The 19,063-nt window shown below is 46.0% G+C and overlaps 1 protein-coding gene across 7 annotated transcripts in view; it reads right to left on the bottom strand.

The window, feature by feature from the left end:
• ADCY10 (adenylate cyclase 10) overlaps window positions 1–19,063 on the bottom strand; it is a 99,920-nt gene that overhangs the window by 22,179 nt on the left and 58,678 nt on the right. For 6 of the 7 annotated variants that reach the window (XM_075131468.1, XM_075131466.1, XM_075131467.1 and 3 more), the window contains 8 exons: window positions 14,728–14,864; window positions 12,798–12,923; window positions 9,177–9,458; window positions 7,581–7,937; window positions 5,595–5,675; window positions 3,008–3,076; window positions 2,832–2,894; window positions 1,553–1,604 (listed from right to left, as the gene is read on the bottom strand). In XM_075131468.1, the coding sequence (XP_074987569.1) occupies window positions 1,553–1,604; window positions 2,832–2,894; window positions 3,008–3,076; window positions 5,595–5,675; window positions 7,581–7,937; window positions 9,177–9,458; window positions 12,798–12,923; window positions 14,728–14,864 (1,167 nt within the window). The remainder of the gene's footprint in view (window positions 1–1,552; window positions 1,605–2,831; window positions 2,895–3,007; window positions 3,077–5,594; window positions 5,676–7,580; window positions 7,938–9,176; window positions 9,459–12,797; window positions 12,924–14,727; window positions 14,865–19,063) is intronic. The other variant, XM_075131465.1, reaches the window with a different exon arrangement.

Below are 19,063 nucleotides of genomic sequence, written 5' to 3' on the forward strand. Positions count from 1 at the left end.
CCTAGCTACAGTGGCTGCTGCTCCCCTTCAGACTCAGGCAGACATCACATCCCTGCATCAGTTACTCTCTCTGTTTTTTCAAGTTATTTTTTGCAAGGGCTGGAAACAGACTTCTTAAAAATGAAAGCTGAGATGCAGACATCATTGCAGGATTCCTGGAGGGAGCCCAGGCCCACAGCACAAGTCTGTGATGTTAGCCAGCCCTGGCACCCTGTGCTTTTGGCCAGGATGCAGGCAGCCCTTTCTCTGCCTTGCTTGAGAAGACAGAACTCCATCGCCTCTGACAGCACCAGCACCTAATCCCTCCTAAAAAGAACAACCAAAACCATTTCAGCTTGGAAATCTTCCTGTTTCTTAACATGCCAGAGAGAAAGCGGAGCACAAAAGTTGGCTAAAATGTACCTGACTGAACAGTGGCTCTACAAAAGAACTTTGTAAGCAGGCCTGAGTACCTTACCTTGGATAGAAAAGAAATGTGATCTAAAAGCTTGCTTAATCTGTATCTCCTGCCCTTGGCTCATGTGCAGCAGGACTGTGAACCACAGATGGCCCGGACAGTATGGAGCTTTCATGACTATCTGTCTTTCCCGAGCAGGATCTTGAAAATGTGAATTGAGTGTAAACAGATGGAGAGATGCCTGCCTGAGTCTGCAGAGAGCCTGAAACAATCATTCTGAGAGTGTGTTCTACCGTATCCACCTCAAACAGGGCTCCATCGACTCTGCTCTTCATGGCTGTGCAAGTTGCCATTTTTCCAGGATGCCACAGAAACCACCATTTCTGCCATGGAATTCACTGTTTTGCTGCATTCAGGCACTCACCGTTTTATCTTCCTGACCTACCAGGACCTGTCTGCAGCTACCTCTTGCTCTGTAGATTTCCCCACAACAGAGAGTTATTTCAGTGCACGCTCCCTGCACAGTTCCATGGAGCCAGGGACTGGGGAAAGTGCCAACTCCATGGAACAGCACAGGCTGGTGAGCTAAGCAGGCTGGAGAATGGTACAACAGCCAACGTCTGAGAAGATGAGCCACTAAGCCAGCTCCCAGCTTCCCACTTCCCTGGCATCCATGGGGGAAGAGGGCTCTGAGCCAGGCTGGGGCAGGAGCTAAGGTTTGGGGTGTGGAGCAAGGCCACCCAGAGGGTGTAATGAAAAATCCATTCTTGGACTGTTGAAAATAAACAAATTCTACTGCAAGAATGTTTAGCTATGAGCCACAGGGGGATAGGAAGGAGAGTGAGTGGGAATGAAAGGCATTTTCCAGAAAGAGAGAGAGAAAGAGAGAGAGAGTAAATTAATGCTGCTGTAGAATGTAGGATTCCCATTTTGCCATGGAATACATGGGGCCCTGACAGTAGGGATGTTCCATTCTAAGAGAATCCCTCACACCCTCCAAACTCCCAATCTCCGTGGGTATCTCGCACCCCATCAGATAATGTCTTCCCCAACAGGTAGCAGCCAAACCCATATATTCCACTCACAACCTCTGGAGCCCCTAGGAATCTATTTCTTTGTAAAGTGGTCTGGTGAATGAAGACCTTGCTCCCGTACTTAAGATTTTCCTCTGGCAACATCTTGTGTTTCTTTAGTGCCTTTAGAGTCTCTGGAAAGAAAATCAACCATGGGGTTCAATGCAACATCATATGTCCTGGAATAAGAGCCGCTTTTTACCATTCTCTAGCACTAAGATAATGAGATGAAATTCCATAACATAGGGAATGTCTTCACTGCAGACTTAGCGTGTGACATACCAGGCCAGGAAACTCCAAAGGCCACAGTTAATGGGAAGAATCCCACCCACCCAAAAATCCTCCAAAAGCCGACGGCTTAAAGAGGAGAAACACCCACTACTCCCAAAAATGTTCTTTATGGCCCAGATCTTCAGCTGGAGTAAATCAGCATAGCTCCATTGATGTCAGCACAGCTACACCCACTTACACCAGTATATGATCTAACCCAGTGGTTTTCAACCTATTTACCATTGTGGGCCGCATATGTGGCCCACAACGTGTTATGTGGGCCGCATCCAATACTACCTCTATGACCCTGAGGATGTCACATGGGCCGCAGCTCTGTGCTGACTGGGCCACAAGCAGCCCGTGGGCAGCAGGTTGAGAACCACTGGGTGGGGGTTTTTGCCCAAACCTGTTAGTCCATAGTGCACTTCATCAAACTGTTAAAGGTTCTTTTCAGTGCAGCATTTTAGGCTTTGGCTACACTAGCACTTTTGTTGGCAAAACTTTTGTTGGTCAGGGTGTGTGTGAAAAAACACACCCTGACTGACATAAGTTTCACCAACAAAGCGCCAGTGTGGACATGGCTATGTCAGTGGGAAAGCATCTCCTGCCGACATAGTTACCGCTGCTTCTTGGGGGTGGTTTAAATATGCAGACGGGAGAGCTCTCTCACGCCGGCATAGAGCGGCTACACATGAGACCTTACAGATTGCCGCTATATGGTCCATAGTGTAGACATAGCCTTAGTTAGTCAGAAGGAAGGAGGAGAAATTCAGTTCCCTCTAGCCACCTTTTTTGTTTGTTGCTTTCTTTTAAACAATATTTTTCATTCCTGAATTTTTCAGGCTAATATATGATGCTGAGGAGCCAAATTCTGCTCTCTGTTACAAAGATGCAACCCCCATTGAAATCAGTGGAAGTCCAATATCTAATAAATCTGTGATTTGAGCTAGACAAGCACAGTTCTGTTTGAGTTAGAAGCTGTTACAGTCAAGCATGAATTTGGTCTTCAATTTCTCATTGCTGCACTGACTGAGTCTAAAAAGAACCCCTGGCTGATCTGTAACATTCCAGAAAGATAAGCTTGAATTTACCTTTCTCAGTGTCTTGTGGAAGTAATGACTCTAACTTCTTGGAGACAGTAGAAGTAGTGATGTCTGAAATTCAGAGAACAAGGGAGAAGGCATATCTAAGGGTGCCTGCCACACACATCCTTTGTTCAAGACAAATGGTTCTGGTACATGCTGCCTACATAGAGAAGAATCTTTACCGGCATTGGGGATCTGGAAAATTTCAGGAGATGGTTGTCTGGACACAGAGATCCTAGTCAAGGGTGCACCTGCTCAACATGAAAAAGAATCAAAGAATAAAGTTCCTCTGAAAAGCCACCTTAGAGTCATCACCTGCCTCTGCTTATTGGAAAGAGAGCGTGATGAGCTTTCATCGCAACCCCGCCTGCAGTCTGCAGATGAGAAAGAGAGTGCTGCATCTATGAAAGTGACTACCATCCCAATAGACTTGCCATTGGGCATTAGCCATTTTCTGTTGTACTCTTTTGTACATGATGACTTGAACACTCCATTCATTTCTTTCTGCAAAAGAACCACAACCAGCATAGTATGACTGTCTTTTGTATGTCATGTCAAACTCAGGTACTGACCATTCATGGTCATGAAAGATTTCATAGCACTTTTCTCAAAAGTTAGAGATGGCAACCCTGTTGTCCTGGCCTAATTTATTTGTGGAAATGTACATTCGGCTCCATAAACACCTTTCGGAGTGTCATTTGAAATAGTTATTCCTTCCCTCCTACTCCTTAAAACACCCTGTTGGGTAATGTTGCTGACACAGAGTAGTTGCAGTACTCCACCCCAGAGATGGCTGTATTTCATTGGTGGGTGAGTAATCCATGTTTAAATAAACTGTAAAACATGATGCCATTGAAAGACACTGTATAAATACTGTAGGAAGTTTGACTGTATTTTCAGTTCTCTGTTTGGCCCTGTTTTATTCCCACAATAAGCGTAATGCCCCTACTCCATTTGTTACATTCTTAGACCTGGTGTGATGAACAGCTCAGTGGTGTAGGGGAGAATATATAGAGAGAGAGAGGTTTAATTATTATCACAAAACACTACCACACACGGTACCTCTAATCCACCTAACTCATTTCATTACGAACTAAATGCCCAGTTCTTTCGCAGAGTCTGTGCAAAGCTGTACATTCTCATACATTAACATACTAGGTCAAATTCACTTCAGTCCAACTCCACTGAAGTAGGCTTACTCTTCTCTTTAATTATTTTGCAATAGGTTTGTGACATATTGCACATATTTTCCTACTCATACTGTGAACAGCCGCGTTCTTTAGAGAGAGCCAATGTTTCAACATTCAGACTGTCAGAACAGAAGCAGGCAGAAAGGAATGACCCAAATTGGAACTTGATCAGAACACCTGGGCTTGGATCCTTCTTGTTGCCTCACTTGCTGTAGGATCTTACAGAGCTCAATTTTACATTTCATCTGAACAGTGGGAAGTCTTCAGCCGGGCGACACTCCCTAGCACCATGGTAGGGCACTAGGTCAGTACTGACTCAGAGGACTAGGCCTCAAAGGTATTTAGGCACCGAGCTTCCATTGAAATCAATGGGAGTTAGATGCGTAAATACCTTTGAGGAGCTGGGCCATAGTCAATTGCTCCCTGTGATGGGGCTTTCTCCCCATCACCTGCAAGGCAAGGGAAAGAACCCCAATTAGTCATATTCCACACTTAAGGAGTGATTAACTAATTGCCTCCTGGCCAGAGGAAACGGAGCAAGGCATTTTAAATAGACAGAGGGTGCTCAGGTGGGGACAGACTACAGAGCACACAGGTTTCTGATGGAGCAAAGCCTTGGAAGCGGATTTAACAGACAGGAAACACCAGAGGAAGAACTCTACAGGAGCGAGTTAGGCCCCTGCAGGAGAAGCCCTGAGGGAGGGCCAGCCAGGGAACTACAGTGGACCCTGGGGCTGCAAAAGAGGTATTAGTTTGGTGATCTGATTGGACTTTCATTTGGACTTCATGTTATCCCTGAAAGGGGTTTAAATTTCCATGTGCCTTGGCCTTATGGCCATGCCACAGCACACCCAGAAGGGGCAAAGAGGAAGCCTGAGAAAGGCCACTGAAGGGCAGAAAATGAGCCCAGTAGGTGAGGCCAGAGACAAGGACCCTGTGCAAGGCAGCATGAGGGGTGCCCACAAGGTGAGGATGTGCTACTAGTACTACGCTGCCCCTGAATCCTTCTCTGCTCTCCATATCAGTGGTTCCCAAACTTGTTCCGCTGCTTGTGCAGGGAAAACCCTTGGTGGGCCGGGATGGTTTGTTTACCTGCCACGTCCTCAGGTTCAGCCAATCGCGGCTCCCAGTGGCTGCAGTTTGATGCTCCAGGCCAATGGGAGCTGCTGGAAGAGGCAGCCAGTATGTTCCTCGGCCCACACCGCTTCCAGCAGCTTCCATTGGCCTGGAGCAGCAAACCACAGCCATTGGGAGCCATGATGGGCCAAACCTGCAGACGCGGCAGGAAAACAAACCGGCCCAGCCAGGCCCAGCCGGGGCTTTCCCTGCACAAGCGGTGGAACAAGTTTGGGAACCACTGCTCCATACCAATTCTTTACCTACCTCTTTTGTTTTCTTTTTTGTGCTCTCTCTCTCTCTCATACCTTCACCCAAATTATTTCACTCAATCTCTCTCCCTTATCAGCCACAATCCCTTTTCATCCCTCTTTCTCTCCACAGCTCCCTGGGTTTTAGCGTGGTGGTCTCGCCTCGCTCCCTCCAGGTTACTGTGAATTCTGTATCCGATGGGGCATTTTACCTTCACTTGTCCTCTGGACACTTTCAGGGGAGCATATAGTGGCTAGGGAAGCCTCAGCTGTCACAGCTTTTCGCTCCATCCCTGCCAAATCGGAGGGAGAAACAGACGTTAATAAAGAGCTGTAGAACAACTCCTCATCGCTATCCGCATGGTAGTGGCCAGCAGAAGCCAGTGGGCCATTGTGCTAGGTGCTATACTGACTCAGAATACAAAGATGGTCCCTCTCCAGAAGCACTTACCCTCTGTCTTTTAAATGTTTAGATTGTAAGTTCTGTCCTCAGTTAGACCCACTCAACCCCACCAACTGCCCATGGGTAGGGCCCTACCAAATTCACAGCCGTGAACAACGCCTCACGGACCGTGAAATCTGGTCTCCCGCATGAAATCTGGTCTTCTGTATAGTATAGCGTAAAAGTACACAAATTTTACAGGGGAGACCAACATTTCTTAAACTAGGCGTCCCAACCCAAAAGAGGGCTGTGGGGGGGGTCACAGTATTGCCACCCTTACTTCTGCCTTGCCTTCAGAGCTGGGTGGTCGGAGAGCAGCAGCTGCTGGCCAGGTACCCAGCTCTGAAGGCAGTGTCCCACCAGCACCAGCGCAGAAGTAAGGGTGGCAATACTGCGACCCCCCCCTAGAATAACCTTGTGACTGCTCAGCCCCCTTTTGGGTCAGGACCCCCTTTTGGGTCAGGACCCTTGCAGTTACAACACCATGAAATTTCAGATTTAAATATCTGAAATCATGAAATTAATGATTTTTAAAATCTCATGACCATAAAATTGACCAAAATGGACCGTGAATTTGGTAGGGCCCTACTGGTAGGAGTTACACAGCCAAGGCCCGCTGTGCTCTGTGAAACAACTGTTATTTATTATTTGATTGGCATAGTGCACAGGAGACCCAGTCACAGATCAGGACCCCACTGTGCTAGGGGCTGTACAAGCACAGAACAAAAGGTCCCTGCCTCAAAGAGCTTGCAGTGGACCAAATCCTGCAGCAGACCAAATCCTGCACCAGAACTCCTAAATTCTACCAACAGGATGAATTCCTTGGAAAATTCTATGGCTGCTGAAACAGAGTCCACAGGGCCCTGATTAAGATGAATGGGACACGTCACACCTCTCACAGCCATTTTTCCTCAAAGCCATTGTTTCAGGCTCTCTGCAGACTCAGGCAGGTGATACTGCATCTGTTTCCATTTTCTCCACCATCATAAAGCCTATAAACACATCTGTTCCAACAGAAGAGCTCAGATTATGAAGAACAGTTCTGGGGCAAGGACACAGTTCCCCAGCAAACCCTGCAGCCATGGAAGTGTGGAGTACTCTAGGCCCTGTGTCTAGGTGTAGCTGAAGGCAGAATTTGGCCCAGCCCAGGTATCCCCTTCACATATCATCAGCCCAGCTAATATAGCCTCCTTCCCTGCACACAATCCTTCCATTCCACACCTCTGCCTGCTTCCCACTACTCCTTCACAGCCCCATGCTGCCCCCACCACAGCCCTGGACTTTCCCCTACCCTTCAGCTCCTGACACCAGACCTAAAGGCTGAGCAGAAATGTGAGGGGGCATGGAAAGGTTACAGCATATGTGGGGCTTGAGGAGTAGAGTGGGGATATAGGGGAAAATAAGGGGATTGGGAGGGCATGGAAAGGGGGCCAGGATGCCTCTCCACATTTCCCCTAGGGTGGGAGGGGATATGGAGCAAACGGGACTACTGGAGGTGAAGGAGAAGGGAGAGAGGGACTTGGCAAAGGTGTCTGGTGCATCCCACCAGCTAGGAGCAGAAGAAGCCCAGAGGTACACTTAGTCACACCCTCCAGGCCCCAGGTCTCAGAGAACGCTGAGGCTCAATACATGCCCGTGCAGATGCGTTGAGGACTGTGCATTGTCTGCATAGCCCTAGTCTCTGCAGCAGTGAGCAAAGCCCTCCCAGCAGCACGGTCCCTTGGGGAGCCCAGTAGAAACCGGGGCTTCCATTTACCTTCAAATGAGGGTGCCTGAAGATTTTTCAGGGTTGTATTAATGATCAGTGAGGCTGCTTCACTGAATGGGTATTCCTTGTGCTGCTCAGAAATGTCTTCCTGAGACTCAGTGTTCACCAGAATCATCTCCACGGTGTGGCGGTGAAATGAAATGAAGTCCCCTTCTCCGCAGCGTCTGCATTTGTGAGCCTGCCCTTCTAGATAGCTCACGCACTTGAGATGTAAGGCTTTCTTCTGGCTCTTCAGCCAGACCTCATAGGCCGCTTCCTGCAGCAGCGGTGTGCAGAACGCCATGATGCTGCATTGCATCACCAGCTGCTCTTGCTTGATTCGGTTATAAACAGAAGAGCGGATATCTGAAAGACAACGTGGATTTATCCATAAACTCTCAGCTAGGCCAGCTCTCATGCAGGGCTCTGTTTCTGCTGCAGCCACTGATGGAACTGTCCACGCTGAAGGTGTAACACTGTCCTGGGGAGTGGGTGGTAGGGATTAAACCCAGAACCACCAGGTCTGAAAGCATGAGACATTACTGCCTGAGTTAAAAATAGCCGTCCTTAGCCACGGATGTAGTAGGCTTCTCAACCTCCACATTTGGGCCAGAGTTCCACACTACATGGATTATCACCACTTGGTTATACACCAGCAGACTCCGAAATAACCTCATCCACTTTAATTCACTCCTGTTGCTATTGTTGGTGCCAGACTTGCACTGAAATAACAAAAGATAGATATATGGTGATTTCTGTGCCAATCTGTGTGTAGACAAGCCCTTAGACACCAAAGGGAGAGTTTGGTGGAATCTAGGTGAGGTAGGAGGAGAACAGAACAAAATAAATTCAGGGGTAAGACATATTAGCTCATACCAGCCCATTTTGACAGTACGTTAGGGGGTTTGGAATGACTATAATTTAGTGCTTTAAAGTATATGCTGCCACATCATGGTTATTATTATTTGTATTAAAATAACTCAACAGAGATCTCAACTGAGCTGAGGGTTACATTGTCCTGGGCACTGTATAAATGCATAATAAAAGATCATCCCTGCACCAATGAGTTTATAATCTACATACGAATCAGACAAAGTTGGGGATGGGAAACTGAAACACAGAGCCAGAAGTAGAGCTTAGGTTTCCTGTGTGTGTCAGGTCAGTTTCCTATCCCCTGCACCCAACTGTCTCTCTCTAGGTACCGCAGGAGTGACTTGAATGCATTTACAATAGCATTCCTAATGCTGCAACAGCTGAGTTTTTTGTATAGAATATTCCTTTATTTTTTTAAAGAAAAAAGGCATTGATGATTACCCTGAAACAGATGCTTCTCAGGAGTTTATTTCAAAGCGTGATGCGAGATTCTGTTGTGTAGGCTGTGACTGTCAGTAAATACATTTAAGATGGAAGCAAGTACTAAAGCTACAGGCAAAAAAAATCTAATGATCTGTACATTCCCTCCCTACTAGAAATAACCCTGCACTTTATGCATGTTAACAAGATGGATTCACACAGCACTCTGGAAAGATCACCAAGAACACAGACAAGGAGCAGTGGGATTTCAGCACACTCTGGTGCCCCCAGTCCCTGGCCAGCTCCACGTACCTGACTCTTGTCCAGTTGATCTGACCATCCCTCGGCAAACAAGTAACTCTATGGAGGGCATATCCTGTGATTGTGCATTCTGGGAGTCCTTTCTTTTATTAAAACACTTGAAGATGTGGGAATCCACCAGGGTTGCAAGCGTCTGGTTCATCTTCCTCTTGGTCCATTCAGGAAGGATGTGGAGCAGCAGCTCAGTCGTGAAAGTCAGCCCGATGATAGCCGCACACTTCACTACCATCTGCTCCGAAGGGCTCATGTTGTCTAACTCAGCCAGTGCAATGCCTACCGAAAACAAGTCATCCAGTAAATCATCACTTCTCCATGCTGGGTGCTCCTGAGACACCAAGACAGTAAGATTACAGTGGTTAGCTTTAGCGTTGGGGGTGAGAGGAGGATGGACGTCCTATCTGGATCCTGTCCTTTTTACCCTACAAATGAACTGACCTGAGTAAAGTCTGCTGCAGTATCCACGGTATGCATCCGATGAAGTGAGCTGTAGCTCACGAAAGCTCATGCTCAAATAAATTGGTTAGTCTCTAAGGTGCCACAAGTACTCCTTTTCTTTTTGCGAATACAGACTAACACAGCTGTTACTCTGAAACCTGACCTGAGAAAGCCAACACCTCAATTATCTCGTCTGGAAGCTGCCTTCACCAGCAACTACTGATAATGGCCAGTCATGGGGAATTCACCCACTGGATTTTTGACCATGAGTTGATCCAGGATCCACCATAACTGCTCAGTAGCTTGATTTGTAGAATTTATTAGGAGGGCTGTGTTTATATTAATTCTAAATAGTTTGTCGTTTAAATGAGTTTTAAAGCGGCTTCCCAGAACAGCATCAGGACTCTGCTGTGCCGAGCTAGAGTGCCGACTACTGGACTGGAAGCTTGGCATGACTCCAAGAGCAGACCAGCGTATTCAGGGATTAGACTGGGGCAAAAGGAGGGGAGAACCTTTTACAATACAAACGCCAGAAGAATGCCTGTTCAGCAGACTGTAGTAAGGCTGAGTAAGTGAGTGAGTGGCCTCCCTCCAAGCTGGAGAGCGAGGGACCACTACACTCCCCCTGGTGGGCAGAGCTAAATCTGCCATTCCCTCCCTCACCGGAAGTCCTGGGGCGGGACAGAAAGTATAAAAGGAGAACCCCAGAGCTCATTTGTGACTAGCAGGGCCGTCCTTATGCATAGAAGACTGCGTAGGGCACCTGAAAATTTGGGGCACCACTGAGTCTTAGTGTCCACCCTCCTGCCTCTTCCTATCCCTGTTCTGACCCTTCCTGCAGGCTCCCACAGCTAGGTGCTGCAGCCTGGTGACTCTTACTCTGGAGGGGATCTAATAACTTAAAAGTGAAAAAGCCTGCCATCCCTATTAGCACAACATTGAAACTGTTAAAGAGACATTCAAGTGCTAATGAAGCCATTTAACTGACATTTGCCAACCCCAAGGTATATACTGTCAGTTTCTGAATTTACTGACAAAAACAGTTGTGCATTACTGTAATATTTACTCAGAACATGTTAGTCTACAGGACCCTAGTTTAAAATTTTCTTTAAAAATATTTCATTAGTGAATTAGTGAAGATTATAAAATCACATCTCTAAAAATTCCTTGCATACATTTTTAGATGCACAATCATCTTTAGCCTTAAATGCTTGGATCTTCAGACATAGTTTTTTAAATAAATCCTTCAAAAGACCACCCTTATCTAAAATACACATTTTAATTTTAATTACTATAGTAAACAAAACTTGCTTCCAAAGTCTTCCTGTCCTTTCTGTCCATCCCCTTCTCCCTTCAAAGCCCACCCACCTTCCCACCCCTGTTGAAGAGAGCCCTTAAAGGGACAACACACCTTTCCTTTCAGATAGCTGGACAAAGAGTTTCCCTTTCTTTACTTCTGACTATATGATTAATTAGTTTTAAGAGAACTCTCCAGCAAAATCAGTACCTAGTAAGATATAAAAACCTTTGTTACGCCTAAAATCTTTGGAAACATATTTTTTAAAGTGGTAAAATTTCATAAACATGTCTATTGTTATGGAGATCACACAAAGTAAATTAGTGTTCCCTTTTTCTAAAAGCAATGAACATTATTATGAACACACTAAACCTCTGTGACTAATTAATTTAAAATAATGTCTTTGTTTCAGTAAGTTAAATATGTAGTAATCTGGAAGTATTACTTTATGAAGGCTTAAGAGTACATTTAAAATATTATCTGTATTTCTAAGCTGATTTTAAGAAAATGTAGAACAGAGAAGAGCTGCATCATGTATTCCATAATATTTGATATTGTATTCAGCAAGCCAGCAGACTCACCCTTACTACAAAGTTTTTGCAAATAAATCTCTGACAAACTTTAGGGCATATCAAAAAACCTGTGACGGACATTTTTTATTCCCAAGTTTAGTGCTTTTAATTAGGTACCTTCTGCATGTCCAGTCTTCACCATCTGGCATGCAGTGGAAAACATGCCCCGTTTTCTTTAGAAAGAAATTGCAGAAGAGTGGTTTTTTCAAATGTGATTTGCTTCATTTGGTTTCAGGGATTTGGCCGGAAGGGGGTGAGCAGGATGGGGGAGGGAAGAGAGGAGGGAGACAGTGGGGAGAGGGCGGGGTCTGGGTGGAGTGGGGTGGGGCCTGGGGCGGAGCAGGGGTGGAGTGTGGGTGGGGCCACAGGCGGAAGAGGTGGGCTGGGGAGCTAGCCTCCCCAAGCGGCCGCTTCACCCACAGCCAATGACAGCAGGTAAGAGCAGACTGGCTCCTGCACACCGAGCGCGCACTGCAGTCTCCTTAGGCAGGGGTTGTATTCACAGAGCTGAATGCCCCGGCGCTGCACATTCTGCATGAGAGAGAGGGTACGGGGGTCTCTAGGGGGAACTGTGACTCTCAGCCGCTGTGAGGTGGGCCGTGGGGCTCGGTAGCCTTTGCTGCCTCGTCCCTTCCCCCCCGCCTTTCCCCCCCAGGCAATGAGCCTGGGCTGCCATCGGGCATAGGGGTACCAGTTTAATAATACTGCGTAGGGCCCCATAAATCCTAAGGACGGCCCTGCAGACTAGGCCCTGAGTGGAGTTGTGCCCTGCGGTCGGAGGAGACAGACGAGAATCCCCAAAGACTCCCCACCACTGTTAGGGCCCTGGGCTAGGACCCGGTGGAGTAGGGTGAGCATAGGTCTCCCTATCCGCTGCTGCCAACCCCACCCCTGGGATGGCAATCTACCCACCTTAGGCCAGATGGTGTGCACTTGCCTGCTTTTGCTCTGCCCCAGTCAGGAGGCTGTGAGCCATAGACTGCCTGTGCTCTGCCCCCCACCCTCACCCCCCCCCCCCCCCCGAGGGCCAGAGCTTCCCCATAGACTATTGATTACTACCTGCCTGTAGTGAGGCAGAGTGGCCTCCATCCCCACTTGAAAGTGAGGGACCACAACACAGACTTCTTGCCTAATTGGAAGGTCTGGCCTATTCTGCAAAGCTCAGACTCGTCCTTCTCCGCTTTGCTCCAAAGTTCAGACCTGCGCTGTCTGCCGCATTCAAGCTCCCAGGCCCTCTTTAACTGCTGCCCTTAAGGAACAGAATCATTGTGTCCCCACTGGCTGGAGACATCAGGATCAGACCCTTACCTTTTAACGTAGGGGGCAGCATAATATTTTGCAACTTAACGTTCTGGCGAATGGTGCAAATGTACAAGTCATTGTCTAAGCTGGAAAGTGATTCTGTTTTGGAGGGGATGACCTTGATTGCATTGGCTGCATGGAGAGAAAGAGGAGAAAAAACAATTACAAGAACTCACATTTTAATTTGTTTGCTTTTTAAATATAACCAAAGCAAAACAATACTTGGCAAGATCTGATGGGAACAGCCTTTTAGCCGTTTTGGTGTGAGAGTAAAGTCTATCACCCAGCATGCAAAATGGGTTCCGTTGCATTTCTACTTAATCACAACATTCCGAGGCCGGCTCTTCTGGGGGCCAAAGCTTTCGTGTTTGGTCCCTGCCCAAAGGGATCGCCTAGATTTTCCAGATTTATCAGATCAATGGCCCATCCAGGCCAGTATCCCAGCCCCACCAGCTGCTTAGAAGAAAGACGTAACACTTCTTCCCTTATGGAAATTTGGCACTAATATGTGGGGAAGTACCATCCTAATCCCAGGAAGTAAATGGCTGGTTTATGGCCTGAAGAAGCTGGGCTGCTATTTTTCTCTTCCCACTTATTTATTTAGGAAGTTTTAAAAGGCTTACAAAATCATTGTCATGGAATTATCATCATTTTGTTTTTGATATTTACAACAGCTTTTATTTAAAGAAACATTATTCAGCAATATAATCATCAGATCTCTCTAACAGGGTGTGTTACCTTTTCACTACACAAGACGTTTTGTTTCTGGTGATTGTATTATTCTGATTACCCATTTATCAAGCCAGGCATGTCCATCAAATGTTAATAATAAAAAACATGGACAGATGTGCTGGGTTTGGTTTGGTTTTGAGGCAAATGTACTTTGTCTGAATATTGAACAACATATCTAAGAATCTATCCCCTACATTTCTCATATCTTAGCTAGTATAACTGCAAGTGATACTATTCCAATAAATATCAAAATCTTTTCGAAGATATTTGTCTCCATATTATCTTATATCAATTAGTCCACAGATTAACTGTGTGCTGAGTAGGAAAGTGTTTCCTTTAATGTTTTAAATATGTTGCTTTTTCATTTCACTGGATGGCAGCATAGTCTATTGTGGGAAACTATAACTATTCACTATTAGAGGGGTAGTACATAGCTGAAACCTTTTAAGGTTGCTAACAAATTGCATTATAACCCTCTTTTTCTGTGATTTATAGCTTTGTTAGGCATTAAGCTTTGGGACTGAAATTTTCCATGCTTGGTCTCTGCCTCAGATTGTTTTTTTTTTGAAAAGTTAAGATTTAAAATGGTTCCGCAGTTTTTTAATGTTAAAAAAAATGCATATCCCCCCCCCCCAACACACACCTCCTTTTTGAGCAGCTTTAGTGTCCCAAAGATTTGGAGCTGGAATAGAAATTTGCCAGGGACAAATAGCATCCAAGGGTTTTAACTCAGTCCCATGCTTTAACCAGTCAACCTTACTCCCCTCCTGGAGCCAGGAATAGAACCCTGCCACCCAGCATTCTACTGCTGCCTAGCAAAGTGCTGCTCAATGTACACCTCTTACCCTCTGCTGCCTCCCCGACCCTAGTCTCTCCTCCTTTCCTAGCCTGCGCAGCTACCCTTTCCATTCCCCTCAGCATTGCCCCTTACACGCTCCTTCCTTCCTGAATTCCAGCAACCAGTGCCAGGCTGACAAACGTTCCCAGAAAAGATGAGAACTGCCTGGGAGGGTGATACACTCTCCTGCGAACAGTATACAGTGGGCTGTGGCATTTAAGAACGTAAGAACGGCCATGCTGGGTAAGACCAAAGGTCCATCTAGTCCAGTATCCTGTCTTCCGACAGTGGCCATTGCCAGGTGCTTCAAAGGGAATGAACAGAGCAGATAATCAAGTGATGATGAATTAATGACAAGTAGCTTACTGAAAAGGATCTCCCACTCATCATCTACTTCCTCCTCCTCCTCCCACAGATGGAAGATGAGCATGTTGTTTAAATGGAGGTTCCGCAGCAGCTCCTCGCAGTAAAATGGGATGCCATGGCTTCTCTGTATCAAGAACCTAAAGAGAGGCAAAACTATCACTACCCATTAAAATAAAGGATTGCGATGCTCCTCAGGCGATGATGGGAATGGTAGCTACATAGACGCCATGGTGACAGGTGCCTTCACAACACCTAAGGTTGCAGTTGAAATGGACAAGGCTGCACCAAGTGTCCTGTATGCCTGCTATGTGGTAGATTGCAGGGCTGCTACAAGTACAGAGTGTAAACTGTACTGAAGATACAGAGTGTGTCGTGGGGTGAATGGGCATCAGGGCAGGGGGTCAGGCTCTTAGGAAAGCATCTCAATGTTCAAATGACAGTCAGGTGTAAATCAGCACTTAACGTAGCTATCGCCGTTTACAACAGCTGAGGATCTGGCCCCATGTTCTTTTTTAAATGTTACTAACAGCAACTAGATTACTAAAACTGGACCCATCCATGTCAAGCCTAAATATTCTCTGCTAACTCCTCACATCGGTGGCACCACCTTCCTGCAGAGTTCCAACCTGTCACAGCCAGCCTCTTCCTCAGACACCTTCTTCCTTTCTCCCATAAAGCCCCATCAGTCACAGGAAAAGCTCCCTGGCAAAATCCATCTAGTCCCCACCTTTTCCTTCTTCAAATCCCTCCTTAAAAGTCACTTCTGCCTTTATGCCTGCAAGACACTGCCAGCTCACATTGGCTAGGCCATCTGCGAGCCATAAGCACTGTTCATTTTGCTAAAATGTACTTGTTTGACTCTCACCCTTCCCATTCCCACACAACCATGCTCTTTGGCTACGTGTTGTAACATACAGTCTCAGTGTTTTTAGGGCAGGGACACTGGAGCCCTCATCCTGACTGGCACCCTTAGGCGTTACCATAATATAAATAAATGCCAAGATTTTCAAAAATGGGAGCTTAAAGTGAGGATCTTAAATCCACATTTGGGCACTTATATAAATTGCCTGATTTTTTCAAAAGTGCACCCAGCAGCTCCCATTGACTTCAACCATGCAACTTTAATTGTGCATATACACACTGATTCAATCTTTAATTAATTATTGTCCCCCACTCCCCCATGGGACTCCTTGCTTCAGTCAATGCACACAAGGGAATCTAGGATCCTATGGTTACACCAGTGTGGGGGTCTCACAGGAGTCCTTGGAGTAATTTTAAGGGTTCCTTCTACATATCCAAACCAGGAGGAGGGTAAGGAGATTCGCTTAAGCACATACAGCAGTTAGGCATCTAACTTCCGGATGCTCTTTTGAAAATCTCTCCATTTTATACCAGGCTTTTTGTTTGCAACGTTATAAACTGGTTTGGCCAATATCCATTGACCGGGTTGCTATGACATTTGCTGTCTCTCAGCCACTTGAACTGCAAAGATTCAACATGTCAGTAAAGCTTCCTACGGCACAATATCCCCCAAGTCCGCTCATTACCTGATGTTTCATCGGTTCACAGATTCTGAGGTCAGAAGAAACCACTGTGATCAGCTAGTCGCACTGCCAGGGTAACACAGGACATAGAATTGCCCTGAAATAATTCCTGTTGGAACTAGAGCATCTTTTTCAGAAAAAAACATCCAGTGTTTTCGTACCATGCTTAGCTTTAGTATCTTAGAAAATATGGAAACAGTACTGGCATGCCCATCTGCATTACAGTAGTAAAATGGAAAAAACAATGATAACATTTTAAAATGCACTGTGCAGGGTTTTTTTAGTTGATTGCTTTTAGCTGAAGGCAGGTATCAAATAAGGCTTAATGCATTTTTAGCCTTGCAATTTGAATAGGTGAAAGGGCAACCTGGAGATAGACATTAGCTATGTCTGTTTATAAAGCTGGAGATGGAAGCCTAGTACAGACTGGGTTTTACTTAAGCAAAAAGGGAACTGCTGATACAACCCTGAGGACTCTCGGCAGGTCACAAATGGGTATAGCAATAGGCAAAAAGAGTCTAAAACTGGAATGAGTAGCCCAAATTTGAGGTACTGGCAGCTGTGTTCAGCTGGCTGGAATAATGAAGACAGATGGGTGGGTAAGTCACCACCTGCCCCCTGTGGGACATGTTGAGAAGAGGTGTAGGAGCCACTGGCACTAGATGGCTGGGGGGTTACTCCAGAAAGCCTATGCTTTATTGTGAGGATTTTACCTTTGTTTGTGGGCTCTGGGAATTACTCTGAGGACATCCAGGCTTCACCCAGACTGGTGAGGACTTTGGGCCCCATCACGGGACCACTGGATCCCAGACTGCCTAGGGGATGGGAGACTGAAGATTTCTGTTGGTTTCTTCTCTCTCACCTGTCCCCGCTGCCTGATTCTGTGCTCCTCCTCAGCTACCATCCAACCAACTCTGAGGCCGACTGAACCACATTGCACCATCATGACAGGCCAAGACACCGTCTCAAGCTCTGCAAGCCAGACATGCCACCGCTGAACCTGTCTGGAGCTGCCCTGCCTGCACTGATTCTTGGGACAACCCCAGACAAAAAAACGCATTTCCCCAGCCTTTGCTGCCGCACCTTCCCTCCCCTCCTGTGCCAACCCCTTTGCCTAAAGAGCTGGAATAATCTCTGACCATGTTGACCTGAAATCCAGCAGCAAACGTTGCCTTTCTTTCCCTTCCCCAAAGGGATGGACCCTTTAATATCACCAAAAATTCTGACCACCTTCTCAAGGACTCTAATAAACACTCCAGTCAGACTAGTCCCAATGCAGAGCCACTATCCTGTCACAGCTCAGAGAGCTCAGATTGTATTTTCCCTCTTTGCATTGAGTGAGTGTGATATTATTGACATGAACTGTGACCATATAGATCATTGTTGCAACCAAGGTCCTATAGTTGCACCAAATCTTGTACAAAGGAAGTCGAGTAAAATGTCTATAGAAAGATTGTAATTTGCTGGTTATGATTATGCTGTCTGTATGTGTGTATCATTTTTGTATTTGAAGTTATGAATATTGGCTATGTACTTGTATCTCAATGTGTCTGATACTAAGTAGCCTCAGTGAAGCATTTGGTCAGCTTCTTGAGAAAGGACTATTCTCAGTAAGTGCCCAATCAAGAGACACTTAACTGACAATGGACTTTGGGAGACGCCAATCCATATGTGAGCTTTCCTGAGAACATTCAAACTAACATGTAAACAATGATGTCAGCCTGCAAAAAGCTGAATAATTCATGGGCATGTGACTTTCCCAGGTGGTTACAAACTCCATCTTGTAGCTGTGACTTTGCACAGAAGAACAAAGGGGTTTCCGCCCACAAGAGAGAGAATATAAAAGGCCCCAGAAGCCCCTCTATTTTGTCTTCAGCTGGCTCAAGAGATGGCCTCTCCACCCCAAAGAGATGCCTGAAAGAAACTGGGACAAAGGCCTGTAACTACGGGGGTGTAAGTGATTGCTGGACCCAGGCCATAAACCACAACGTTGGTCTGAAAAGGATTGGGTCCAGACTAGGAAGGAGTCTAGTCTGTGAAAGAAGTTTATTGGGACATCTCTGAGAGTGAGATTTACCTGTATTCAGTTTCCTACTGTATTAGGCTTAGACTTGCTTGTTTTGTTTTATTTTGCTTGGTAACTTACTTTGTTCCACTTGTCATTATGTGGAACCACTTAAATCCTACTTTTTATACTTAATAAAACCACTTTTGCTTATTAATTAACCCAGAGTAAGTAATTAATACCTGGGGGAGCAAACAGCTGTGCATATTTCTTTATCAGTGTTATAGAGGGCAGACAATTTATGAGTTTACCCTGTATAAGCTTTATACAGAGTAAAACAGATTCATTTGGGGGTTGGATCCCATTGGGATCTGGGTTTCTGGGTGCTGGAGACAGGAACACTTGCTAAGCCGTTTTCAGTTAAATCTGCAGCTTTGGGGGCATGGGTCAGACCCTGGGTCTGTGTTGCAGCAGATTAGCATATCTGGCTCAACAAGGCAGGGTTCTGAAGGTCAAAACTAGCAGAGAAAACGGGCTCAGAGGTAGTCTCAGCACATCAGGTGACAGTCGCAAGGGGGTCTCTGTGATGGTACCAGCTTAACTCCCTGCCTAGGGAGCAAACTGATTGAGAGATCCCCCAAGCAACTGCCCTGAGATGTACTTGCAAGCCAGAACATTAGAAGGCAGTGACAAGCCAAGAACTCAATGTTAATAACAATAATACCTGGACTTTCTATGGTGCTTTTGTCAGTAGATCTCAAAGGAGTCAGTATAATCATCCTCATTT

Source organism: Caretta caretta, chromosome 8, assembly GCF_965140235.1.
Source record: "Caretta caretta isolate rCarCar2 chromosome 8, rCarCar1.hap1, whole genome shotgun sequence".
In the NCBI taxonomy this organism is placed as follows: domain Eukaryota; kingdom Metazoa; phylum Chordata; order Testudines; family Cheloniidae; genus Caretta; species Caretta caretta.